This window comes from Protopterus annectens, chromosome 6.part0, assembly GCF_019279795.1.
Source record: "Protopterus annectens isolate FY-2018-M chromosome 6.part0, PAN1.0, whole genome shotgun sequence".
Classification (NCBI taxonomy): Eukaryota; Metazoa; Chordata; order Ceratodontiformes; family Protopteridae; genus Protopterus; species Protopterus annectens.
In genome coordinates, this window is record NC_056737.1 from 310,349,427 (window position 1) to 310,377,226 (window position 27,800).

At 42.9% G+C, this 27,800-nt stretch overlaps 1 protein-coding gene across 1 annotated transcript in view; it reads left to right on the forward strand.

Moving 5' to 3' along the window:
• Positions 1–11,185, forward strand: part of RTF1 (RTF1 homolog, Paf1/RNA polymerase II complex component) — a 2,150,039-nt gene extending 2,138,854 nt beyond the window's left edge. Inside the window, exon 18 of the mRNA XM_044074060.1 lies at positions 10,541–11,185. Coding sequence (XP_043929995.1) covers positions 10,541–10,647 — 107 coding nt within the window. The 3' untranslated portion in view covers positions 10,648–11,185. The remainder of the gene's footprint in view (positions 1–10,540) is intronic.
• Positions 11,186–27,800: the final 16,615 nt, after the last annotated feature.

The window sequence follows — 27,800 nt, forward strand, 5'->3', positions numbered from 1 at the left end:
TGTTTGTATGCTCCCCCAATATATTCGGCCTTGTCTAGATTTCCTGTATTAAGAGGTTGAGAGGTACGTGCAAATAAATCGCTTTATAGAATTAGGAATATCCAAACCTCTCAACTGTCTACAGTTTTTGCTCAAAATGTTGCTCTCCCCCTAATAATCCCTCTGCAAAATAACAATTTTGGAAGAAAACGTGGAGGGTTTACAATTATAAATAACTGTAATGATCAGAGTTATAGATTACTTTTATTTCAGAAATGCATGTAGATGCTCTTTTGTCAGCTGCTCAAGTTAACAGTACTAATTTTAAAAAGGTGTCCCTTCTTTGACAGGTTCCCAGCTGTATTGTGTGGCAATTTTATATTTTTGGATAACATACTTGGTCTGTTTTTCATAAAATTGTGTTTTTTTGGCAAATTAGTAGCAAATCATTAAAGATTGAAGTTAGAAATGGCAGACATTTGAGTTTTAGATTTCATACCCTTCAAAAATTCATACCAATGCAAGACCTACTACTATTCTATTATCTTTCTACGTTTATAAGAGCAGTATTTAAAAAATTGTCTTTATTTTTGGGCCTGTTTCCCACTTCTGTATATGGCTTTGTCCAGATTTCTTGCTCTGAGGTTGAGCGGTATGAGTGTCAGAGCCATCACCGTCAGCCAGAGACATTTCAAACTGTGACCTACATGTTGCACTCCACTCCCCATTATAGTGGCTCTGGATGTGTCCAAGCAAGGCAAGGAGCAGTTATACAGTGTAAGTGTGCAGAGTATTCCCCAATCCAAGGTAGACCACAAGTTCGACCGAGGCTTTTCATCTGTCCTTTATTTTGCAGAATGTTCTGGTTTTCTGTCATATTTTTATACTGTTGATTTATGCTTCTTCTTATTCAGAAAATACATGCTGTTGCAGTGCTCTGTTGCTCTGTATTAAAGTAGCAGTATTTTAATGACCATCAGGTAAGCTTGTCGGAGATTGTAAGATGCAAGTAAGCTTTAATAAGCATACTGTTAAAGAATTACCAACATTGAAACCATTTTCATTGTTGTCATGCAGAGAATATTTACATAACTAGATAATGTATAAGCCTTAGGTATTGAAATGCATATGACAGTATTTGTAATAAAGGACAGGATTACAGTATTTTCAGAAGCTCATTACATTTGTTGGAGACTTGCAGTTATCTTTGCAGGCTTTACCCGTAAACTAAACAGAATGCCAATCTATCATGTGTGGTCCATAACTTGTGCAGTAATCCTTTAAGCAGTTTATCTTGAGCTTGTTTCTTGTTCGCTGTTCATTTTTTACTTTGATCATGTGTTCTCCATGAAACAGGTAGATAGTTGTTGTCAGGCAGCAGGTCTTTTTTGAATAAGAAACATTTTTACAAGTGGGGGTATCCCAGAGATTGTTACTTTCAGCATGTTACTTGGTAATTTTATAAAGCTGAATATAAGTTATAATTAGAACTGCAGTGCAATGAGAAGTGGTTTGAGCTGAGTGCTGCTTGTTTTTTTGTTATACTTGATTTTGACTGGCATTCCAGTAATGTATTTAAAAAGCAATTTATTTTTTCATGCCTCACAACCTTTGTGTTTCCATTTAGATATTAAGTAACTTGTCATGTAGCCAATGCATTGAAATATTTTTTCCTTCTACGCTTCATTTTGTCTTGATTGGACTCTTGTAATGACTGTTTGACACCCAGGGCAGCGTATTTAATTAAAGTTCCAGTTGTTGTGGTTTTGAACATAGCTCTACACATTTCTAGTTGGTCACACCCCTTCCCATTGGCCCCACCCATTCAGCTGTCTCCTGCAGCCCCCCTTTAATTTTAAGTCACCAGCCGCCACTGGAACGTACATAGTCAAATTAGATACTACTAGAGTAAAACTAAGCCTATCCGTAAGTCTGAAAGCTTGTTTCCTATCACCCAAGGGCCCTAGGCCAACCTGTTTCCAAGGAAACTATTTCATCTTGGATTTCTAAAACCATCTGCTTCTGTTAATAAGCCAATGGAAAGGATCTTTCCTCGCCTGTTAGGGCACATTGCACGTGGGCAGTGTCCTCCTCTGGGGCTTTCTTTAAAGGATTAAACACAGCCTCTGTCTTGGAGGCAGCTGCTTGTTCTTCTGTTCATACTTTTGCCAAACACTGTAAACTGAATGTCATTTCCAGGTCCAGAGCGGGGTTTGCGAGAGCTATTCTCAATGGCTCTGTGGAATGTGTTTCTGCTGCTCCCCCCAGTTCCTCCTCTGCATGAGCTTTGGCATTCTCCCTCGTGTTATGAATGCTGCAGCATATGAATAGAAGGACGTAGAATAGTTGTGTAAAATCTTACCATAACCAAAGATGTCCTTCTCTTCTATATGCTGCAGTAGTGCTTCCCCCCTGCCTTCCGCCTGATGCTTGCCTGCTCCCTGGTTACATGTTTTCTCACCTTGTCAGGCTGGTGCTTTGTGGCATTCAGTTCTGAGGTAGTTATGTGCTGACATCTGCTTTATACCCGACGTCTCTTTATGGCCAATGTATGCGAACTGATGTTTGGCATCGCATGTACCTTACAGTAGTATTTAGACTTTGGTATACTGGCTGGATGTATGAGTCAGCCAGAGGCGGACTCCCTAATGTTATGAATACTGCAGCATGTAGAAGCGAAGGTCATCGATGGTTATGGTAAGATTTTCCACAGCTATTCCTTCATCCTACATCTACATTTGTTGCTGCTATTACTTTTGACAGACAGATTAATAAATTGTATGTTTTGTTCTTGTTGTGGAACTTCATATTACTCTTCATAAGGCTAGGCATGTTGTTCTTCGTGTTTCACTGTTGCAGTCATCACGTTTGGGTTGTCTGCTTGCAGTAGCCCTCAGTCGACCTGATTATCAAAGTCTTGGGTCCTGTGTCGGTTGCTGTCCCATCTTCCTTGATGTCAGGTAGTCAGGGGTATAAAGCATACAGCCGAGGCCATTACATCAGTCTTTCTTGCTATGCAGTGCCAGAAGCAGAAGCAGTTGGCAAGTGCCAGTCGGCCGACACCTGAAATTTTCGTTTTCGAGTTTCAGATCCAAAGTCTTCAATTAAGCTAAGTACCCCATTGAGGCTCCTTTTTCTTGCTGTAAACTAGTCAGTAAAAGTTAATAATTGTATTTCTTGTGGAAAGCAAATACTTCATAAAGATTTTCATTTGTACTGCATTCCTTGCTTAGGCCCAGACCACAACTTACCTAGCTGTCGGTTTTGTGCCTTATTCAAACCTCGCACTATTTGTCGTCGGTTCATTTACACATCTAAATATTTTGGTACTCTGTTCAATTATCCAGAAATGGCTTCGGTAAGCCACCTGACTACCTAAATTCTGAAAAATGCAAAGATAAAGACAGAGACAGACTGCATAGGTCCAAAGCTGCCGACGATGCTTCTCCTAAGCTAGTTGCAGCCCCTGATACCCGCTACTTCAGATTCGCAGGCCTCTACTGAGACCCATTCGGAGTCCAGTATGCAGTGAGATGCTTCTTCGACTGTGGAACCTGCGGATGTCTCTACCTTGGATGGGTCCGGAGCCGCTGTGCAGGCACTGGCTTCTGAGGGTGAATTCAGGCCTACTGACTTGCATATTAAACAGACACCATCTTCTTCTTCAAGGCCTAAAACTCGATCCATGCCTAGAAAACCACCCAGACAGTGTGGTCAGGCCCCTATGCCTAAAAAACAAATGATAAGAATGGCTGAAAACCTTATTACTGTAATCAGAGGAAGAGACTTAGGACTGGTTTTCCTTCTGATCAGGATTCTGAAATTTCTGTTTTCTGTGATAACCAGGATTTGCCATTATCTACTTGTGAGGATTTTGATGCAGAGGACTCCTTTCCCTCTGCTTCCCCTCCAGAGAATTTCTCTTTTGGGGAAACCTTGCATACTCTTAGGGAGCATTTCCACTGGGAAAGCCAGGATTACTCTGACTTCAAAAAGAGGCTTAGGGAATTCTTACTCCTACCTCAACATAGGCCTTTAGCTATCCCTCCTGTACTGGACATTGTAGATGATGCCTTCTCGGAATCTAGCCTGGCCCCTGAATCTTTACCTCCAGCTCCCAGAAAACCTGATAGGTATTACAGGGTACCTGACTCTCACAAGTTCCTCTTTAAAAATCCTACTGCGGATCCTGAGACCATTTCACAGGGACCCAAGGGCATTAAGGCTACTACTGCCAAAAATCCTACCCCCTCTGATAGAGATTCCAGGGTGCTGGATAGATGGGGTAAGAAGGTGTACACTTCTGCAACCTTGGCCATTAGGGCCTTAAACTGCCATTTTCTTATGTTAAACTATTAGCAGCATATTATTGGATTGCTTAAACAGAAAATTATATTGATTCCTGACTCTGCTGAAAATAAAGATTTACAGGATTTAATGCATTCTGCTGAACAAGTTGGAAAACATACTTTGCAGTATGGTTTTGATTCATTAGAGGCATATTGCAGGGCTGCTGTCACTGGGTCTGTACTTAGAAGGCATGCTTGGCTTAAGGAGCAATCTTTGCCAGATCATGTTAAAGCTGAATTTACTGGATGCTCCCTTAAACCAAGACCCCCCTGTTTGGCAACAAAGCAGAAGTAGTACTTAAAAAGATGGAGGAAAAAGCTAAATCTATGCAAACTGTTAAAGATTTCCTGCAAGTACAGCCTCCCAGATTTAGTAGGTATTGGGCCTCTAAGAATTGGTCCTTTCCTGCCTCTTCCAGGCCTTCTCAGTCCAAACCCAAAACCAGCAGAACACCCAGGCTTCAGTCCCAAGGTACTCACAGGCCTAAGCAGTGGGGGGCTCCCACTTCCAAAGCAGGGAGTAGTAAGACTCCCCCCTATGGTAAACTGTCTCAATGACTAAACTTTAAATCTTCCAAGCCCTGCTCAACTGACTGTTCTTTTAGGGGGAACAATTGCCCTGCATGCAAAACTTTGGGAACTCATTACCCAGGACAAATGGGTTTTAAATATAGTTTCCCAAGGATACAGATTTCACTTCCACTCCTTAACAACCCCAAACTGTTGGTGAGACCTACCCACATATCTGTGGTCAGAGGCTCAAAAACAAATTCTCTCTCTTTTAAGTATCAGGGCTATTCAACCTGTCCCAGAAGATTAATGGGGGCAAGGTTTCTACTCAAGACTTTTCCTGGTACCCAGAAAAGACATTTCCTGGCGTCCTATCCTGGACCTGTCTATCCTAAACACATTTTTGGTAATCCCAAAATTCAAGATGCTAACTCTTCATCAGCTGCTTTCCATGCTAGGCAAAGATGCCTGGTTAGCAACACTGGATTTAAAGAAAGCCTAACTGCACATAAGGGAATCTTGCAGAAGATACCTACGCTTCAGAGCAGGCTACATGCACTATCAGTTCTCTGCACTGCCCTTTGGCTTATCTACTGCGCCCAGGGTATTCACAAAGTGTCTAGCTCCAGTCATTGCATTTTGCAGGCAAAGAAATATTCAAATGTACCCATACCTGGACGATTGTGTAATTCAGGCAGAAAGCCAGGACATACTATTAAATCATCTGACATTTGTAAAGAAATTGCAAACGTCTCTGGGGTACACCATAAACGAAAAGAAATCACATCTTGTACCCTGCCAACAAATTGTATTCCTGGGAGCAAGCTTGAATACAACTTCACAGATAGCGTACCTCACGCCAGAGAAACAAGTTTATTTGACAGTCTACTTCAAACTACTGGCCACAAAGACCCAGCTATCTGCAAGGAAAATACTGCAAGCCCTGGGGTTCATGGCCTCTTGCATTCTACTAATTCCATATGTAAGACAGAGGAAACTACAATGGTATCTAAAAAGCCTATGGTGTCAACATTCTCAGGATCTAGAATCGATGATTCCTATCATACCTTGTCTACAGATAGAGTTCCTTTTGGTGGGCAGAGGCCTGCCATTCACTCTACCCCCTGCCGCCCAAACCCTAACAACAGACGCATCAGATTATGCATGGGGGGCTCACTTGGCAGGGCAGGGCAGTGCATTCAGGGCAAATGGAACCAAAATCAAGTGCACCTGCATATCAACCAAAAAGAAATGTTAGCTATACAGAATGCTCCGACAGCCTTCAAGGACCACATTCTTCCAGGACAATTATTTGTAAGATGGACAACACCACTGTTGTGTGGTACATAAGCAGGGGGGAACCCACTCTTACCCTCTCTGCAGACTAGCCATGGCTCTGTGGAACACAGCCTTGAGCTACCAAGTGCACCTACAGGCTCATTTCCTGCCAGGAAAGCTAAATACACTGGCAGACGACCTAAGCAGAAATTCCATGGACCCACACAGGTGGAAACTGGAACCAAAGATATTCAACATGTTGAGAAACAGATGGGGGAGCTCAGAGCTAGACCTGTTTGCCTCCCCCCAGAACTACCAATTGGGCAAATTCGGCACAAGGACTCTCCACAAACAAGCTTGGAAGGTGGATGTCCTGTCCTTCAGCTGGAAAAACCTATCAGTTTATGACTTTCCCCGTCTGCCTCTCCTCTCCAAGGTACTACTAAAGATCAAACAGGACAAACCAAGGACAATACTGATTGCACCAGACTGGCCACGCCAACACTGGTACCCCCTCTTGCGCAGTGTGTCACTGCTGCCACCATGGCACCTGCCTCAGACCCCTGCCGTGCTGTCCCAGCAGGAGGGCCAGATTCTGCACCCAGAGCTACAAACCCTGAACCTGGCAGCCTGGCTAATTACCTGATCTCTCCGTTACCTTCCGTCAGTAAGCAAGTGATGGATGTTATTCTGGAGGCAAGTTGGCCTAGTACTAGAAAATCCTATGCAGGAAAATGTAAAGGATTCTGTTTGTGGAGCCAGACTCAAGGGGTGGGCACAGCAGCGCCCAGTTTACCCCATATTCTGCAATAATTAACTAAGATGCTTCACAAGGGCCTTTCCTTTTCCTCCATCAAAATTCATGCCTCAGCCATTTCAGCTCATTACAATACAGAACCACCCCACTTCTCACATCCACTGCTGAAGCAATTCCTCAGAGGGGCCAAAAACTTAAGACCACCCAGGAGAGCGCCTACTCCAGCCTGGGACCTTAACTTTGTATTGGAAAAGCTCACTCTACCTCCCTTTGAGCCAGCTGCAAATGCAAAGTTGAAATTCCTTTCTTGGAAAACAGCCTTCCTTCTAGCCATCACTTCAGCAAGAAGGGTGTCTGAATTACAGGCCCTCATGGCAGTGGAGCCTTTCATCATCTTTCATGCTGACAGGGTGTCCCTCAGGACCAATCCCTCCTTCATGCCCAAGGTGATATCCAGTGTGGCCCTTAATCAGTCCATTCATTTGTCAACCTTCTTCTCTAATCCACAGAACAAAGGGGAACAATTACGGCACTCCTTGGACATGCACAGGCAGTTTAGATTTTACTTGGACAGGACTAAGCCTCCCAGGAAATCTGAACAGCTGCTGGTTGCATTTGCTGCAGGGGCAGAGGAGAAGGCCATTTCAAAGCAAACCATTTCTGAGTGGATAGGCCATTGCATTCATTTTTGCTATAAGCACCATAGAAAACCTACCCACAAGGGGATAAGACCACATTCAACCAGGGCTGCATCTACCTCTACAGCCTTTTTCAGAGGTGTCCCTACCAGGGACATCCTAGAAGCTGCTACCTGGAGTTCTGTACATACCTTCACCAAGCATTACCACTTGCCAGTTTTTTCTAAATCCAGAGCTGGCTTTGCCACTGAAGTCTTGCAGGACCTTATAGCTGGTCCTAATGCTGTCTAATTACCTCCTCCCATCATTAGCTTTGGGAATCTACCCAAATGTGATGACTGCAACAGTGAAACATGAAGATCATAGTACAGTTGTGTACACTTACCATAAATGTAGATGTTAGAGTGTATTCACTGTTGCAGTCCTGGTTACCCTCCCTCCAGCCCCCCTGACTTCTATTGAGTATACCTCTGTTCTTGTTTACTATGCTTAAAGCTTTTTGGTGTATTTGCTTTTTTGTTGGGGGTGTAACCTTGTATGTTATTGCTTCCTATTAAGGGGGCACCTGACATCTGGGGCAAGAAAAACTGATGTAATGGCGTTGGCTGCATGCTTTATATCCCTAGCTACCTGACATCATGGAAGATGAGACAGCAACCGACGCAGGACCCCCAAGACTTTGATAATCAGGCCGACTGAGGGCTACTGCAAGCATATAACCCAAATGTGATGACTGCAGCGGTGAATACACTCGAACATGTACATTTATGGTAAGTGTACACAACTGTACTTTTTGAATACTAATCCTAGATCTGTTCATATGGTTCCTACTGTACTGTCTTAAACCATATGATTCATCATCTTGTGCTCTGTCCCAAAAAGAGTGAAAGATTTTTCCATGGTCTTTTTCATTACAGACAGCATTGCTATCCTGAGAAAAGCAGGTATTTTTTTAAAGATACTGTACAGTTTTTCCTTCTTAAAAAAATTGAGAGGCCTGAAAAATGACCAAACAATGGATGTCCTCCTGTTCCTATGTTGCAGTATTCTTAGTGTGGAAAATGACCAAACAGTGGTTCTCAGGCTGAGTTATTGTCATCAGTGTACATAAGTGCTTGTGATAAGCCTTTATTTGGGGCATTGAAATGAAAGGACAACTACAGACTTAGAGCAACTGATTATTTTTATACTTGAAAGCATTTTATTTATGCAGTATGATCTTGAAATTGTCAAAAAAAGTGTGCAGAAACTTTTCTTTTTATATGGTGCATCTGTGCTGTTCAGCCGTCGGTGCATGACCTGTTAGGTTTATGTGAAAGGTTTCTTTGCTTGCTGTAGTAATTTGTCGTGCAGATTCTTACATCTTATTGCTTATTACATTTCATATTTTATTCGTGGAAGCCCTAGCTCAACAAAGTGTTGGGAGATCTGCCTTCTTTCCATCCTACTGGAGCCCTAAAATAGTCTTTGTTGAATCAAACAGAACTAGGGAAAGCAATTTTATGATACTTGCTAGGTATTTCTGTTTACTGTGTGCTGACAATCACAGTTTAGAGGAAACTTGACACAACTAAATGACAGAGGAACTGAATGGATTAAGAACTTATACCTAACAGATTTTCACTCTTAACAGATGTATAATTTGATACACTGCATTGTATTTAAAATATGGCAAAGAACACACGTATGTTTGGAAAAGAATCATGTCAGTGTAGCTAATGCTTTCATCAGGTTTTTTTGGAGTAGAATTTAAAACGTAAATACTACTGTATAGAAGAGCAAGGTATATATTTTTTTCCAGTTTTTAGCTGGTGGTGTCAGAGATGCATATGTTTAGCAAGCATGACAGATTGGATATGATTTCTAGAGGGGAGAAGCGTTTTTTTTTTTTTGTTTTTTTTTTTGCCCATGGCCTCTGCTGCTGTCGTTTGCTCATTTCCCATTCAGGAAACTCCTTCCCCCCTCCTCCCCCTCTTTAATGGAGAGCAGTGGTCCAGTAGCATAATTCTATTGTCATCCTACAGGTTGGCTTGCCTCTCAGGGAAAGAAGGACCTTGATCTGCTTTCCACCTAAGTGTGCCATTCCCCTTAAAGAGGGCTACGAGCTGAAGGGAAGGCATTGTATACATATCCAGGGAGCAAGGGCGTTCAGGGTATGCAGGAAAGAAGAGACCCTAAATGGAAGGAGAAAGGAGTGGTATCACAAGTGTCTCACCATACATGACACCAGGTAACACATGCTCCTTCAGCTACTCAGAGGTAGCCTGCTTCCAGCCAAGGGAGTGCAGCTTGTTCCCCCACAGAGTATTCCTTAGCTGTAAGTAGAACCTTAGTTCCCACCCCACCCACAAAGATGTGCAAACTGACATAAACTGCTCAGTGCCACCCTACACCATATTTTGTGAAGGGAGTTGTCCTGTGGTATGCATTTTCTTTTGTAGCTCCTCTTTCCTTTCAGATCTACTGTATGAAACCATCAGCCATGTTTGGAATTACTACAGATAATTCCTTGTGGGTATGATGAGAAGTTACATGAGGAACTGCGTGTCTGCTATTTCAGGCATGTGATTGCCCTCCATTTTTCACTTTAAATGAGATCTGTTAATTTTGTGTAACCTTATCACATCTCCATGAAGAATGTAGGCCTTTATGCTCAGAAAGAATGTTTACTGAGGTGTGGGTTGATAAAGAACTGAAGATGGTATGGTGGCACCACTGTTTACTTATTGGTGCTGGTGTCGGGAGAAACTTGCATCTGTTGCAGGAATATATGCCTGTAAACGTGATGCTGTTGTATTGTATCTGGATGATCTTCAGGCAGCATCGTAGAATATCAACTGTTATATTGAGTCCATAGCATATATTTTCTTTTCCATTTATGTTCCTGATTACAAGTTTCCATCTGAGATAATGGATTAAAGTACAGCAGTAATTCATCCAGCATGGAAAAATGTATGTGTTTACTATATGTAGTTGTTTGCAGTGTTATGAAGCCTATTAATCATCGTATCTCTCTTCATCTTTCCAAGAAACCAAATCGTTGACGGTCTCTTCCAAGACTACACCTGCCAAAGATGGCACTCCTCGGAGATCTTTGAACCTGGAAGACTACAAGAAAAGACGAGGACTTATATGAGCACACCCTATGTACGAGTTTTAAACCCTGCATGCACCACTCCCTGGGCTGAAGTGGCAGCTGAGCTGGAAGGACTCAAAATGCCTGCCTGTTTGTAAATAAAAAAAAAATGGTAACTGGTTACTGCATAGAGCATTCCTGTTCTATCCAGAACATGGACTGTTTTCCTGTCCTTTTTTAAAAGTACACTTTAGTCCGTTCATTGTGTGACTCATCAGTATTGAGGTACAATTGGAACCACTACCGGGTAAAGTTTGAATTTTGACTATTCTACATTGTGCATCATAGAACTTTGACATTAGGCCATTCCCCTAGTTACAGTGCAGGACTGAATATCATCTCATTGGATTCATTTTAAATGTATTTGCATTCTGGAAACAGGTGATTTAAAACAAAAGAAAAAAATGTTTCTTTACACCAAAATTATGTATATAAAACCTTCTCTGTCTCATAGTTACCTTTTTAAGCATTGTGCACCCGGTCGCAGTGTAATATGTATGTTACTTTGATTAAAAATCTTAACTTCTCCAGAAGGTAATTACTTTGATTTGCACATTATTGACAAATGACTGAATAGAATAATGGTAAATAAATAACGGGTGATCCAATTTCATTTGTTTAGGAAGAAATACTGCTTGTAGGTGAAGTGTTTGCCACAGTCTCACATTGCTGTTTAAATTAACAATTGAAGCTGTACCCATATCTAAAATGATATTTCATAATGCTGAAAATGTCTACATAACTTTTTAGCTGCATGGGTGGTGTTCCCATTGCATTTTTGCAGAGATTCATTTTCATAACTCGTTACCACCTTCATCATTGTGGCTAATCAGGTACAGAACAACTGCAGTGTTGGCAGTTAATATAAAGACTTATTAAAGAGTGCATCTGACATTTGTTAAAAAGACATTTTAAATCGTGAAACAGTGATTGGTTTAGCTTCTCAGCTGCATTGTAACTACATACCAGCTTCTTAATTCTGCTGTTGAATGTGGTGCATTTAGTATCTCTGTTGCATTTGAGAGCACTGTTACACCCTATTTGTGTGAGCCCCAGAGTGTAGAAGGTGTTACTGTGGGCACCATTGAAAGCTCATTTATTTAAGCAAGATAAGCGTAATTGGATACAAAGGGCTGCTTTAATCTGTAGCATTGTTAAAAGACAAAAGTAACTTCTGAACAAGTAGTGCAGCGTAGTGGTACATTAATAGTTTAGAACAAAATAAGAGAGTCCTAGTTAATAAGTGACCTCCTTATTCTAGTCAAACAGCTGGACTTCACACTTGAATTGGTTTGTTGAAAATAATTTATCCTTGAAATTTGTTATGGATATTTCATAAAGGTAGGTGTTAAGAGCTAGTGAAAAGTTGGTAAGAAATTGATGCTTGTTGAACTTATATTTTGTAGTTTCAAGTCCCTATCAGATAAATTATATTTTATAGTTTTAATTCCCAGTTAGACATATCCTTTTGTAAAGCATTCTGATAAGTAGCTTGCAGTGAAAAAAGTGAAGGTGTTTGCATCTGATGACTGAAGGTATTTGAGTGAATGTTATATTTTTAAGGAAGGAGTCTGGTGTGGGACAGTGGCTGAGGTAAACAATGTTTGTGTCAGTAAGGAGGAGGATAATCTGGCTAGTGGTAATAGAGATAAATTGGTACTTGAAGCTGGGTGAATCATTCATAAATCTGCAGTCTTTGTTCAGTAGAATATGGAGTCTGTTGTAGTTTGGAGATAGTGCCATTACAAGCGAGTCAGTGATGTAGTTTTGGCAGAAGTATGCCTTTTTTTGTTGCCTTTCTGTGTAGAGTTAACAGATGGGAGATGTTTCATCTAGTACCTTGGAGATTCTCTAGTAGTTAGATAATGAGATGTGAAAAGCTGTAAGTTTATGGCTCAGGATTGAAACCTAGATATTTAAACTGCAGCTTGAAATGAAAGATGCCTCCTTATAGTGTAAGCAGTCCATTTAACTGTGCGGGGTGGACATGGTGCAGTGCATTTAGCAGGTACATACAAGAGAGCTTCAGTTTTTCTTGATACTTAGTATTAAAGTCTAAGAAACTAATTGAGGAATCCATGCCTTGAGGTAATTCCCCTGTGCAAGTGAGCTGTTAATGAGGTTCAGACTGCTTTTTTCTTTCACTACATATTACAGTGACTACCTGATGGTTCTCTCCCATGAAAAGTTCTTTGAGCATTGTGGCTTCAAGTCTTCTCTCCTAGTCACATGGCTGTTAGGAGAAGGGTTTACTACCAGTTTCTTCATGTCTTTCTCTTGTGCCTTCAATGGAGCAGGGGCAGAGATGGTTCTTTGAACTCTAGAAAACGTTGCATTCTTTATTGTTCAGCCTTCACTGTGGAGCAGTCTTTTGAGCCACTGTAGGGCATACAGATGTGGGCAGAAGCAAAATACAGATGTGGGCAGAAGCAAAGCAAGAATGGCATCAGTTTTGCCTTTTGTCTTTTGAGCAGGAACATGTCTCAAAGTCTTACCAAATAGGAAGAGACTTCATTGAGCACTTCTGATCTGATGTCAGTTTTCATTTTATCCTCAAGTGATGGGTTCGGATCTGACCCGACTGTTGATAAGGCTCGTGGCAACCAAAAGCTTTCAAGCTTCTCCCTTACCCACAATGCACCAACCCCAAGTACTTCAGATCTCATTTGCCACTTTACGCGAAATATGCGACTGTTAATCTCGAGCAGATAAGTGTTTTAAGCTTGCAAATTTACTTCCTTTCTTAACAGATTTTCTAATTTCTTAAGTTTCTTTAATCCCTTACCTTATCGCTTTAGCTTATTACCTTTTTACTGGTTAAAATATCTCTCTCTACTATTTCTTCCTTGTGTAAATTCTGTACCTTTATATACTGTCATTAGTATTCTTTGCCCTTTTTCTACACTTTTAGTGTCGCTTCTTTATTACTATTGCTGGTGATCTCTGTATCTATTGTATCTCTTAAAAGAAATATATTTTTTCTGTCTGCTATCTTTGTCAGTTCTGGTTGTTTTCCTGTTATCGTCTGTTTTTGTTATGACTCTGGCAGAGAAAGAGAAAGACCCGGCTAAGTTCAAAAAATCTCAAGTGGGGGCACAAAATCCCATTTTCTGATGCCCACACTTTGTGTATACTGTTTTGGACCTCTTCACTTACAAGAAGACTTGTGTTATTTGTCATAGGTTTAACCCAGCGACCTGGTTGAAAGAAAAAATTGATTTTGAACGGGTTGCTTCCTTCCTCCCCCGAAGAGGCTTTATCTGGAGTTATGTCACCTGAAAAATCTAAGAAGTCTAAATCTCCTTCTCCTAGTCATTCTACCTCTTCTTCCAGAGGCATTGGAGCAATCGAGAAAAAGATCTCAATCCAATCAGACCTCCCCATCGGATCCTAATGGGAAAAAGTCTAAATTATCAGGTCAGACCTCAACCTCTGATCCATAGCAGAGTAAAAGATTTGTGGGATCCAAAGCAAAAGAAGAAAAAATTATCAGATCCACTTTCTTAGATACACTGAAAAAGTCAGCTATTGAAGCATTACTTAACTGCCAAGGACCAGGTGCTTCCCTTCTGTGGAACCAGTTCCATCCATGGTCCCCTCACCCTTTTTGGAGAGACCCAGGTCCCCTCTGTAATTTCCACTTGCTCTTCAATGAGTTTAATGGAAGATGTGGAAAGAGTGGTGAGAAGGATTCTCTTGGCACTGAGTCTGATGGGTGCCTTTCCAGCTCCTACCCCTTCAGGTCAGGAGGTCCACTTTTCCATCACACCCCCTTTACATGTTCCTCCTCTGACTCCTTCCATTGTCTAAGTCCTTTGATCTGAACTGTCTGTCTTTGTCTGATTTAGATCCGAGGATACCGTTATCCTCTGATCCAAAGTTCAGTTGTATCCAGAAGGCACTCTGGGCCGAGGCTTTCCTGTCGGATCCAAAGTTGTTGGAGCAGTCTCTGCGCCTCGGAGCCTTGGCACAGGTAAGCTTGGCCCCATCTTCTGCATCTTGGAGATTGTCTTTGGAGCAGGGAGGGACAGTGGTCCAAAAGCTTGTCTTTTCAAATTTGAGGTCCTCTCCCTCTCTGGGGAGGTCTGCCTTTGAGGCTATGGAGAGAACATTGTCTGCTTCAGCAACACAGATGGTTCCCAACCCCCTTGGATATTCAGCCTGATACCTTCCAGCACGTCCCACTGAGGGGGGAGGTCCCTAAGAAGACATATAAGAGGAAGCTCTTAGACTCCCCAGAGCAGTCTGTCATAGACGGTACGGACTACAATAAAGGTGATGTGTCCCCATGGTCATGTCCTGAAGATGTCATTTGGAGACATCCTTGAAATCCTAAGGCAGAGAGGTGGCTGGACGCCCAGCAACCCTTTGTCTGAGTAGTCTGTATTCCTGGAAGTTTTCTGGCCTGTCTACCTCCTGGGTGACTCTGCTTGCCGACACGCTCATTGAGTTGATCTCTCAGGCATGGAAGGATCCCAATACTGTTGAACCTATACCTCAGAGGCCAGACAAAATTATGATGCCACCTGTGGGCAAACAGTTTTAGGGAAAAAGGGGTGCCAGTTGATGCCATGGTCGTGGCAGCAGCCACTAAAAAGGAACTTGCCGAGCGTTCCACTGTTCTTCCCCCAACAGGGAGTTGCAGGAATTGGATAGGTTTGGCAAGTATGTCTATGCTTCAATGGCCTTTGCCTTAAGGTCACTGAATTATTTGGCTTATTTCACAAGGTTACATAGGGATTTGATTAATGAGCTCTCAAATACCCTCTCAGGATCCATTTCTGAAGAAGTACAATTGTCCATGAGTTCTCAGTTGGCTACAATGCAATCTCTTTCCAGTTCTTCCTTGAGGCTCATTTTGCATGTAGCCAAAGGAAATTCAAAAGCAGTGGGTTCAGGCATTTCTGTGAAGAGGCATGCCTGGATGCACTTGTGTGACTTTGTGGAGCCCTTCAAGTCGTCTTTCATCAGTGCTCCTTTTGACAGAATGTCTTTGGCCCCAAAGTGAAGGACACATTATCCAGGTGTCAGAAGGGCAGCAAGGCCCTGTCTGCTGTTTGTGTACATTTTTCAACCCCTCAAAGATCTTTTTTTAGGAATCAAGTGAGGCGCTCAAAAGATGTGGTTTGAGAAATCCCAGGGACATTTCCAGGATACATGTGGAGGATGTCCCCCCCCCCCCCCGATCAGAGGGGGGAACTTGAATGGTAGATGCCGCCCCCATGGCAGGGGTGACCCACAAAACCAGGGGTCCAGAGATTCTTTCTCTGACAGACCTTTCCAGTGTTCTTGAAAGGAGGCCCGATTGCCCCCCCTCCACAGGCAATCAGCAGGTTGACTATCCCTGCACCAAAGAGCGTGTCTAGAAATAACAGATTCTTGGGTGCAGAGGATGATTTCCAGAGTTATGTAATACTCTTTTTCCCTTCCTCCTCCAGTTTCAAGAAAAATCACCAGTGTTCCACCCATTCAGGGGGAGCAAGCAGCAATTCAGGTACAAAAGCTGCTAGAAAGAGTCATTCCGGAGGTCCCAACATACCAGTTAGAATCTGGAACTTACTCAAGATTCTTTTTAGTGCCAAAGAAAATAGGTGACTGGAGACAAGTTTTACATCTCAGCATCCTTAAACCAGTTAATTCGACACACTAAGTTCTGGATGGTCACGGTTCAGGGCAGCAGGATGTGCTCAGTACATCTTCAGGATGCATACTGTCACATAAAGATGAACAGACAATCCAGAAGGTTTTTACACTTCTGTCTGAGAGCCAGTCATTACCAGTTTAGAGTTCTGCCCTTTGGTCTCACCACAGTCCTCAGAGTGTTTAACAAATGTGTGGCAGTAGTAGCAACTCACTTGAGACTAAGGATTTTGGGTGTTTCCATACCTCAGAGTTCTGCCCTTTGGTCTCGCCACAGTCCCCAGGGTGTTTACCCAAATGTATGGCAGTAGTTAGCAGCTCACTTGAGACTGCCTAGACAACTGACTCATTACCACCCCGACCAGGCATCATTTAATAAGGGCAAGACATCAGGATGTCCTTCTATTCTCATGTTGCAGTATTCATAACGGTAGGGAGTTGCTGCTCACAGTGCCACCATCCAGCCAGTATACCAAAGTCTTTGTTTCAGGAAGGGTATGTGTGACGTCTCTTACCAGGGCCATAAACCGACATTACTGAAATAAATAGGACATGCTGGAGGGACAGATTCATAACCCAGAACATGCTGGAGGGACAGATTCATAACCCAGAGGCTCCCTTCACTCTGGAATAAAATCCCAGTCCAGGTTAGGCAGAGTCCCTCATTGACTCTCTTCAAGAGGAATCTTGATGAGTGGATGGGAGATCGTAGGTTTACCCCAGGTATCACTTCTGTGTCACTGTTAGACAGAGGCACAGTATACTAACCTTGAAAAAGGGCATAGCAAAATAAATTTAAAATGGGTGGCGAAAGCCAAACACATTCTGGCTAGGCTTATAAATGCCCTAGGGCAGATAGCCTAGTATGAACCTATGAACCTAAGTATAAAAGTGACGTCTGCATGTACCCTCATCAGAATTGTTCTGCCACAGTGATCATCGGACGCCCGTTTGCCAGTTCCACTTCTGCATCGCGTTTCTTTGGATGACCGAATTCCAGATTGTTAAAGACCAGACAACCGCTTTTGACTATTACAGTTAAGTGCCCCGTGGGGTTTTCTTGCTTAATTTGCTTACTGCTTAGACTTGCATTTCAGCTAGGAAAGGGAAATGTGCTTGTGGGAGACAAATACCTCACAAGGACACACACGATAAGTGTCTGTTGTCTAGGCAAAGCCCACGACCGTACATCCTGTCCAATTTGTAAATTGTTCGTCCCCAAGACTCTCCATAGCCGATTAGTGGCTTTGAAACTATATCTAGAGAACAAAAGACTCTGGCGCTTGGTGTTAGGCATGGAGGGAGGAGTAGGCCCATCCATTGAGCCGCCTAGGAATAAGGCGAAAAAAGTTAGGCCATAATCCCAGGCTGCTCCTCAGACATCCGAGCAGCCTCTAGAGGCAATTGAAGACCCGGAGTCCGTTCAGACGATGGTTACGAAAACAGGCCCGGGAACCTTTACAGATGCCGGGGTGCGAGAAACCGAAGGTACGTCCACTAAGGTAATTCAGCCATCAGAGTCTGATGGTGGAGGGGAACCACGGCTCGCGTTTTCGCAAGCCCCTGCTCTTCCAGTTCATGCTAGGCCAACGTCCGCTTTTCTTCTATCTGCTCCTACAACTCCCTTGAAAAGGAAGCAAAAAAAACAAGCACTCTGAACCTCCACCGATGCCTGGTTGGGAATCATTCTCTCAGTCTGTTTAAGGCCTTTCAGGCCTTACAAACACAACTTCCCCCTACTCTCACTCCTCAACCCACCCCTCCATGTGTCTTAGGAAGACGACTACTCTTCTCAGGAGTCCGTCTCCTATGAAACACAAATTGAATTCCCCCAAGAAATTCATTACACCAGAGGAGGAGGATTCTCTTTCTCCTGAATCCCCAAGGGAAGAATTCACCTTTCGGGATACAATCTCCCTCATGAGGGAACACTAAGTGGCAGGTTTCTGAGGTTTCAGGCTCCAAGATAAGGTACTTTGACCTTTTGTAAATGGAGCAATCATCTCCCTCAGCTGTGTCTCTCTTACTGCCTGCTTTTCAGGATGGCTTCCTCGCTGCTTTACAGTCTCCTGACTCTAAACCCCTAGCAGCTAAACGACCTGATCGATTTTAAAGGGGCCCCCAAGATGCACCGTTTCTTTTCAGGAACCCTCCAGCAGACCCAGCTGTTATAGCTGTTTCTGCAAATAAAACGTCTAGACAACTACCTTCTACTGTTCTTTACCCAACTGATAGACAGGACAGGGGAAAGGATATATACCTCCTCCACTCTGGCTATTCAGGCATTTAACTAACAAACACGCATGGCAAGGTATGTTCTAGATACCATCTCTAAAGCCTCTACCCTTCTGTCTGAAGTTCAGGGTTCCCCTATCAGAGCACAATTAAATTCACTCCTCTCCACAGCATCCCAAGTGACCAGGCACTCTTAAGTGCAGTTATGATGCCGTGGAAGCATCATCCAAAGTTGCAGCTTCTGGATCAGTACTTCAACGTTACTCCTCAGTAAGACTTCAGCCCCCACCCCATGGATGTTCAAACTAAACTACTGGATGCACCCTTAGACAATAAGACCCTTTTCGGGCAAGCTTCTGCTGAGCTTCTCACATCCCTCCAAGAGAAGGGTAAAGAATTATAGGCCCTCAAACACCTTCTGGTATCCCATATTCCTAGATATCATAGGAATTACTCTCTTTTGTTAGAAGGCAATATTTTCATTCATTGCCGCAATCAAAGGGACGTGGATAGCCAAGGAAGACTTCTACCCCAGATTTCCCACCAGATCCTCCACCACACCCTTTTGGAGCCAGCCTGACCAATCCAGGCTTCCTTCACTGTGGCTCACCCCTCCTTGCATCCAGCAACACCCTTATCCCTTCACCTCACACTCTTCCTTCCCTCCTGGCGGAGATTAACAGCAGAACAGTGGGTCCTCTCCATCATCCAGAGAGGATATTACATGACTTGGTGGATGCTCCCACCTTTCCATGCTATTCCCCATCCACCAAAAAAACAGATCCACCTGTTCCCACCCATCATCCATCAACTTCTAAATTAAGGCACCATAGACCCAGTCCCCACCCCTCAAAGAAACACAGGTTTTTATTCCAGAATGTTTCTAGTACCAAGGAAAGAGTGTCCTTGGAGACCTATCCTGGATCTGTCCTTTCTAAACCTCTTCCACCACGTTCCCATTTTCAAAATGATCATCTTACCACTTCTCTTGCCTCTGATCCCCTCCCAGGCATTCATGGTAGCACTAGATCTCAAGGATGCCTATCTCCACATCCCCATTCATCCAGATTACAGGAAATTCCTCATATGTTCAGTAGGCTCCTGTAATTGTCAATTCTCCACATTGCCTTTTAGTTTCTCCACTGCCCCCCCCCCCCCCGAGTGTTTACAAAGTGTCTAGCTTCCTTCATTGCAGGACCCAGGGTATACAAATATACCTATACTTGGATGTCCTACTCATCCTTCATCAAGACCACCGACTCCTACTTCTTGTCGAACAGCCTCACTCTTCTGGGGTTCACGATAAATGTAGAAAAATCTCACCTGATTCCCTCACAGGACTTGATTTTCCTGGGGTGCAGACTCTCCACAGACTGCATGAAAGCCTTCATCCCTGACATATCGGGAATTCCTGAGAATGTTAGGCCACATGGCATCCCTCATACCCATGCTGTCTTTGGTAAGACTCCACATGCGCAAAATTCAGTGGGTGTTAAAAAAGCTATGGACCCAACACTCCCAACCCTTGGACTCTCCACTTCCACTTCTCCTGTGCCTAAAAAAAGAAGATCCAGTGGTGGATCTCTGCAATGCAGACCAACCCGGGGACCGACCTCCAAATTCCAGCCCCACAACAACAGCTCTCCACAGATGCTTCAGATCTGGCCTGGGGTGCAGTGTTACAAACAAACCAACAGCACCTCTCAGTACAAGGAAAATGGTCTACTCTTAAGGAAAAAGGACCACATCAACATCAAGGACATGAGGGCACTGCTGTTAGCCCTTCTAACATTCAAGCCCTCTATCCTGCCAGGAACCCTAAAAGTAATCACAGACAATGTGATTGTCCTGTGGTACATAAACAAGCAAGGGGCGACCCAGGTCCTACCCACTGTGCAGTCTGACTATCCAGATGTGGAACCTAGCTGCTTCTCTCAGGGTCCACTTATTAGCCATGTATTATCCCCCAGCAGACAATGTTATGGCAAACACATTCAGCAGAAACTCCTCCCCCTTGCACGAATGGATGCTTCAGAGAGAGGTTTTCATAGATCTGATGGACAAGGTGGGGTATTCCACAAGCAGACCTATTTGCCTCCCCACTCAACAGGCAGTTGCCCAACTTCTGCACAAGGAACCCACATCCACAAGCTTGGAAAGTGGATGCCTTCTCCTCATGGGGGGGGGTGTACCTGTATGCCTTCCCCCCTTCACTCTAATTCAGAAAGTCCTCCTAAAAATTCAGAAGGACAAACCAAAAAATCCTACTGGTGACCCCCTTTTGGCCAAGGTTTCTCCTCCTACATTCTCTAGCCAAGGGCAATCACCACAGTTTACCCCACCGTGTAGACCTACTCACACAGAACAAGGGATCCTTGCTACACTGACAGGTGAACAACCTAAAATTGACCCTATGGGTGATAGGATTCTAATCCCTTACAAACACCTTTATTCAGAGAACTTACTCTGTGTTCTGCAGGAGGCCAGAAAACCTAGCCCTATGAGAAACTATGTAGCTAAGTGGCGCAGATTCTCCAATTGGTGTCATAGAAACAACCAGGACCTCCCCTCACTACTCCTGTACCAAGGGTCCTATCCTACTTGTGTGAGCTACTCCAATCAGGGCTAACATATTCTTAAATCAAAGTCCATTTGTCAGCCATTTCTGCCTGTCTGCCCATTTCACCCCCTCTGACATCCAGACTGGAAGTCAACCTTTTTTTGAAGGGAGTCCTCCACATCAAACTCCCACGGAGACCCAGCCTTCCTCCGTGGGACCTAAATTTTGTATTAGAAAAGCTAACCTTGCCCCCCCTCTGAATCAGCACACTCTGTTTCCCTGAAATTGTGCACACTGAAAACAGTTCTGCTAGTAGCCCGCAACTCTGCCAGGAGAGTCTCAGAGATCCAAGCCCTTATGGACATCTCTCCCTACCTTGTTTTCCACAAGGACAGAATAGTCCTCAGAATCAACCCTTCCTTCATGCCAAGGTAGTTAATGAACTCTAATTGAATCCACAAAATGTCTCAGAAAGGACCCTACATTCCTTGGATGTACACAAACAACGTTGATATTACTTAGACAAAAGCAAAGATATCAGGAAGTCAGATCAACTATTTTCTTCCATACAGAGCCCTGGGGAAAGCGGTCTCTACGCAGACCATTGCCTTATGGATCTCCAAGTCCATTTCTTTGTGCTACTCCCATCATGGGAAATCCTTACAAGGTAACATTAAACCTCATTCTACCAGAGCAGCTGCTTCCTCTACTGCCCTTTTTAAAGGCATAGATTCCTCTTCCATTTTAGAAGCAGCTACTTGGACCTTAGTACACACCTTCACCAAACACTACAAGCTGGACAGTAGCATCCCATGCTAGAGCATGATTTGCCAGGGCTATCCTACCGGGTCTACTTGATCACAGGACCCCTTCCTTCTCCCAGGTTCATACTTAAAACTCTGGTACTCTCCCTACTGTTATGAATACTGCAACATGAGAATAGAAGGACATAGAATAGTTGTGTAAGAGCTTACCATAATCTTAGATTTCCTTCTCTTCCATGTTGCAGTATTCAGTCCCACCCCCCTACCTCCTGTCTCTCTGACTACTACCCCAGGTATCACGTGTGGGCACATTGCTATCATCTCCCCTGGTCTCAACCTACACAGGCATCCTACTGCCCTGGAACTGGCCTACATGCAAGTCTAAGGGTCTCATATTAGGACCCTCCTGGTCAAACCTCAGAAGTACTACTGTATGCGGCAAAACAATTCTGATGAGGGTATGTGCAGATGTCACTTTTATACCTAACATCAGTTTATGGCCCTGGTGAGAGACGTCACATGTACTCTCCCGAAACAAAGACACTGGTATACTGGCCGGATGGTGACGCTGCAAGCAGCAACTTCCTACTGTTATGAATCCTGCAACATAGAAGAGAAGGACATCTAAGGTTATTCTTTCTCCAGACATGTTCTTATCTGGGGATAAGCATAAACTATGGAAAGTCTCAAGTATAACCAACTCAAAATTTGGAATTTATAGGAGCACTGATAAACATAAAGTTAATGATAGCCTCACTGATTCTGTCAAGGGTTCAGACTTTAAGATCACAGGTCAGAAAATTAATGTACAGTACCAAGATTTCAGCCCACTTGGTCCTTCAAGCTCTAGGAACAATGTCAGAGGCTATAACACTAGTCCCTTTAGCTAGATTTTGCATGAGGATTCTACAGTGGATACTAGCAACAAATGGTTGATACTTTACCAACCCGTGTCTACTCCAATACGAATCACCCACACATGCAAGAAGGATCTCAAGTGGTGGATTTAGTTAGACCAGGTTCTACAAGGCTGTGTCCATTCATTTCCCTCAGCCCAAAGCCATAGTGACCACAGAAGCTTCCCATTTGGGGGTTAAGGACATTTTCTGGGGAAAATAGTCCAAGGCACTTGGCCCCCTGAAGAGGCCAACTTGCATGTCAGTGTCCTAGAGATGAGAGCAGTGCTTTTAGCATTGCAGGCCCTTTAGAATGCTTTGTCTTTGGGGACAGTTGCAGTGCAAGCAGACAATATGTCCGTAGTTTGTACATCACCAAACAAGGCGGAACCAGATCCTATCCCTTATGTCAAGAAGTACCATCTCATCCAACTGCTTTCTCATAGCAATGCATATTCCAGAGAAGTCCACCATGATAGCAGACAAGCTGAGCGGGTACATTCTTCTACCTCACAAGTGGTCCCTCAACAAGAATGTAATGGAAAGGATGTTCCATCAGTGGGGTCAGCCTTAATGCTATCTTTTTGGTTCTCACCTAAACAAATGCAGCAGCAGCTATTTTGCCCTAATCCCCCTGCAGGGGGAAGCACTGAGGGATGCTTTTCTTTGTGATTGGCCACCCGCTCTGCTTTATGCTTGCCCACCATTTCTGCTAATTCTGAAATTTTTACAGAAAGTTGTTATGTTGAAGAGGAAAGTCATTCTCGTTGCATCTTATTGGCCTCAACAGTTTTGGTTCCTCTTCCTTTGATCTCACCTACTTCACCAGCCTTGAATTCTGGATCCGACTCAAGACCTCCTGTCTTGCCTAACAGGCATGATTTATCCAGACATATTAAACCTCAGGCTGACGGGCCTGGCTTCTCCAATTCCATTAATAGCCAGACAGCCTGTGGCTCTCTTCACTTGTCTGACATATACTTTTATATTCCCATAAACCTTGTACACGAAAACTGTTCCAGTAAGTGGAAGACGTTTGTTTACTGGGCTCATCAAAATAATGTTGATCCTTTTTCAGCTCCCATAAACAAACATCCTTGAATTTTTGACCCTACTTTGTAAAGAAGGAGCTAGTTCCTCTACAGTTAATGTTCAGTTAGCAGCAATATCAAATTTTTACATTTGATTTGAGGATTCCTCTGTCACTTCTCATAAGCTCTACAAATCTTTTTTGTAAGGCACTCTTCTTCTAAGACCTCTTTTTAAAGACCCTATCCCCCCATGGGACCTGAGTCTGGTACTGCAAGCTCTTACTCATTCCCCCTTCAACCTAGCAAAGTGTTGACCATAAATACCTTTCTTGGAAGACCATTTTTCTGGTAGCCATTATTCTGCTAGACAAATTTCTGAAATTCAGCCCTTGTCCTCAAAATCTCCATACTTAATTTTTCACAAGGATCGAGTTACATTACAAACTAATGCATCCTTTCTTCCTAAAGTGGTGTCAGAGTCTAATATCAACCAGTCCATTCATTTGCCAGTATTCTTTCCTAAATTTGCTAACAAGGGTGAATGTTACATTTATTGGATGTTCACAGGCAATTACGTTTATACCTACATAGAACAAGAGACATCAGAAAAACTGATCAATTGTTTGATTTGCAGAAGTTAAATTGGGAAAGCCATTTTCCAGTGTAACTTCAGCCAGGTTGACTGGCTGACTGTATTTCATTTATTTACAACAAATTGGGCATTACTTTTAGACCCATTCCACTAGATGTATGGCAACTTCAGTGTTTCAGTCTAGAATGTCCATGGATGATATATGTTGAGCAGTGGATCCCTATCAGATGATAGAAACTTCATATGACTGAAACTCGTTTGAGACCATAAGACTGAAATTTCAAAATACTGAAAAATCACTTGACTGAAACCCTTAATACTGAAGTCTTCCAATGCTAAATTTCAACATACTGAATTGTAAAGTGGACAATATAAAACCAGAATAGGTGGGGGGGGGATACGCCCCCCTAACTATATATACTAACTCCAGGATCGCACTACACCTTTTCTGGTTTTATATTGTCCACTTTACAATTCAGTATGTTGAAATTTAGCATTGTAAGATTTCAGTATTATGGTTTCAGTCAAGTGATTTTTCAGTATTTTGAAATTGCAGTCTTATGGTCTCAGTCAAATGGGATTCAGTCAAATGAAATTTCTATAATCTGATATGGATCCACAGCAGCAACCTGAGCTACTCTCCATACCTTTGTTACTCATTACAAATTGGATATGCTCAAGAGGTAGAACATCATTTGGTTCAGCCGTGCTCAGGAATATCTTTCCTTGAGTCCACCCAGGATCTTGGGTAGCTGGGGCTTTGTTCCATCAGTTGAGCATAGAATGAAAATTGACAACATCAAGTAAAGAAGTTATGTACTCACCATAACGTTCCATCTGTATTGTCCATTTTCATTCTTCCTTAACTCCCCACCCACCAACCCCCATCTTTTGGAAGAGTGAGTGGTTAGAGGGCATCACTGTCCTTTATATTGAGCTCCAGATATAGCCTTCTTCCTATTTGACAGCAAATATCTTTCTAGTAAAATCAGGATCTGAGGTACTTGGGGTTGGTGTATTGTGGGTAAGGGAGAAGTTCTATAGTTTTTGGTTGCCACGAGCTTTAGCAACTGCTGGGTTGGATCTGAGGGGTCTGATCCGAACCCATCAGTTGAATGAAAATGGTCAACACAGATGGAACATTATGATGAGTACTTAACTTCTTTTTTATCACTACAGGGTTGTAAGAAATTCTCTTGGAAAGTAGTAGAAGCAGAAAACATGCTATTCCTTTTGAGGGGAAAGAAGGTAAGAAAAAGAGAACTGCTCACCATGTCCTGTGACAACTGAGTCTGTCAGGGCTCTTATCTTAGGGTGCATCCATTTTGACATATTTTTCTGAGATGCTAAAATGGACTCCATTGTCTGAATGACCAAATATGCAGGTGACTTCAAACTTGGCGGCATTGCCATTAGCATTACTGACATTTCCCTCAAAATAGTTCATCATAAAAGCAAAAACCTTCTTTTCAGTGTTAGAAAAATGTAAAATCGGTATTTGCAGCCCCAGTACACTAGAAGTGTTGTACACTGTTGATAGGCAACAGCTAAAATTTTGTAAAATAATAAAGCACTTAGCATCATAGATGATGACCTTTCATTTGATGCACACATTGGTTTTGCTGTCTGCAGAGCCAGAGAGGTAATCACCCCCTCTTTATGTCTTATATTAGACAAATTACAGTGTTCTGTAATCTAGTCTTATGCTATCACAAAGAGAACTGATAGGCTAGAAGACTTGTCTTACAGTGAAAAGACTACAGCTACTCCGTTCTTTCTCTAGCTTACATTACCTTCTTGGAGACCTATGCTTGACATACTGGGCATTAAAGAACCCTATACTCTTTGCTTAGATCTGAACAAAAGATGACTCTTGACTTCACTAAAATGGATGTCAGTCATACTGTGAAATATGACTGTGTCATTTCTCAGACACAAACACACACCAGTGGAATAAATGCTCTGTCTCTCAGTTAAACTCATCCTGTTACAATTCCTTTCTAAAGATGCAAGCTATGATTACGTGTGTGGAATCCTAGGCATCAAGCTTATCAGTAGACAGTAGAGTTTGAGTTTGTTCACCAAGCCTGTGGGCCTAGTGCTTGCTCTGCAAGGCATCCTTCAAACAGAAATCTAGTGTTACTTCCCCAAGTACTCCCCCCCCCTCCATTCTCCTTATTCTCCCTTTAGAGGAGGAAGGGCTTTTGGTTTGTACTTTCCCATCTAGGGCAGGCATGTTTAGCCCTCCTGCTGCCATTGTGTGGGTGGTAGCTTATAACAGGCAATTTAGGTTTCTGCTGTTAGATTTTCCCTTGCATAGACTGTTTTCTATGACAGTGACTCATCCTGAAGGATCTAAACACTTGTGATTTGTCTGTATTATCTGGCACTGGACTCTGATGCCAGCTTTGAAAGGAGTCCGTGTCCCTTCCCTTAAACTCAGAACAGTCTCTCCATTGTTTCTATAATGTATGAGGTCTTTGCAGAAAGTTTGACTAAGCAAGCCACAGCCTAAAAATTGTAGGCTGTTTTTATTTTAGTGTTCTGCACTATGAATGAACAAATGTAAGAAAAGCTGGAAGAAAGGGAACTTGATTGAGGTGGTGGTTTGCTCTCAGTATTCACATTCTCTTTCCCTTTGCTCTAGTGGTTTTTTGTCCTCTGGTTTTGTGTGTCTTGCAGAAGACTTCAAGTTTGATTTGTTATTCTAAACTGTTGGCCTGTGGATTTCCACGGTAAAACAGTACTTTTATCTCCTGGGTAGTCTGTGTTGTACATCCTGTATCAAAGACCAGTTTAACGTAAATGGCTTGGGTGTCCATAGTATACACTTACAACTTGGTGTAGTCAGGCGGTTGCACAGAACTTGGCTGCAGGGGAAGGACTCTCTAGAGCATTAAAAAATCTAACCTTTTGTTGGGCTGTGGACACAGTCCCATTACTCTTGTACCTCCTTCCTACTAACTACCAGTGCCAGGATTGAGTATCAGTGAGCGAACTGCAAAGAATGTTATTTTGTGAGTGGGAGAGAGAGGTATTTAGGTTCTTTGTATACTGTTTGTGATAATAGCCTGCACCATTTTTGTAAGGTGGTGTAATTGACAGAATGCTATTAAAAATCTGGTAATTCTGAGTTTACTACCTTTGCATGATTGTCATTTACAGACTAGAACCCAGAACTTTGTGTTTGGTTGTCCTTCTGAAAAGTATATATTTGAAGTGTTTTGATCTAGCATAAGGGATCTTCCTAGGTAGGGCTTCATTGTGGATTATATTTCCTTTCTGTCCATTTGAGCTCTTTGTAGATCCTGCACTCAGGTGAGCAGATGTCATTCACTGGTCCTTGTTGTGGCATTACTTAACTACATTAGGACAGCATACTTTAAGCCCATCTCTCTCTCTCTCTTTTTTTTGCCACTGACACAGTTTGGATCT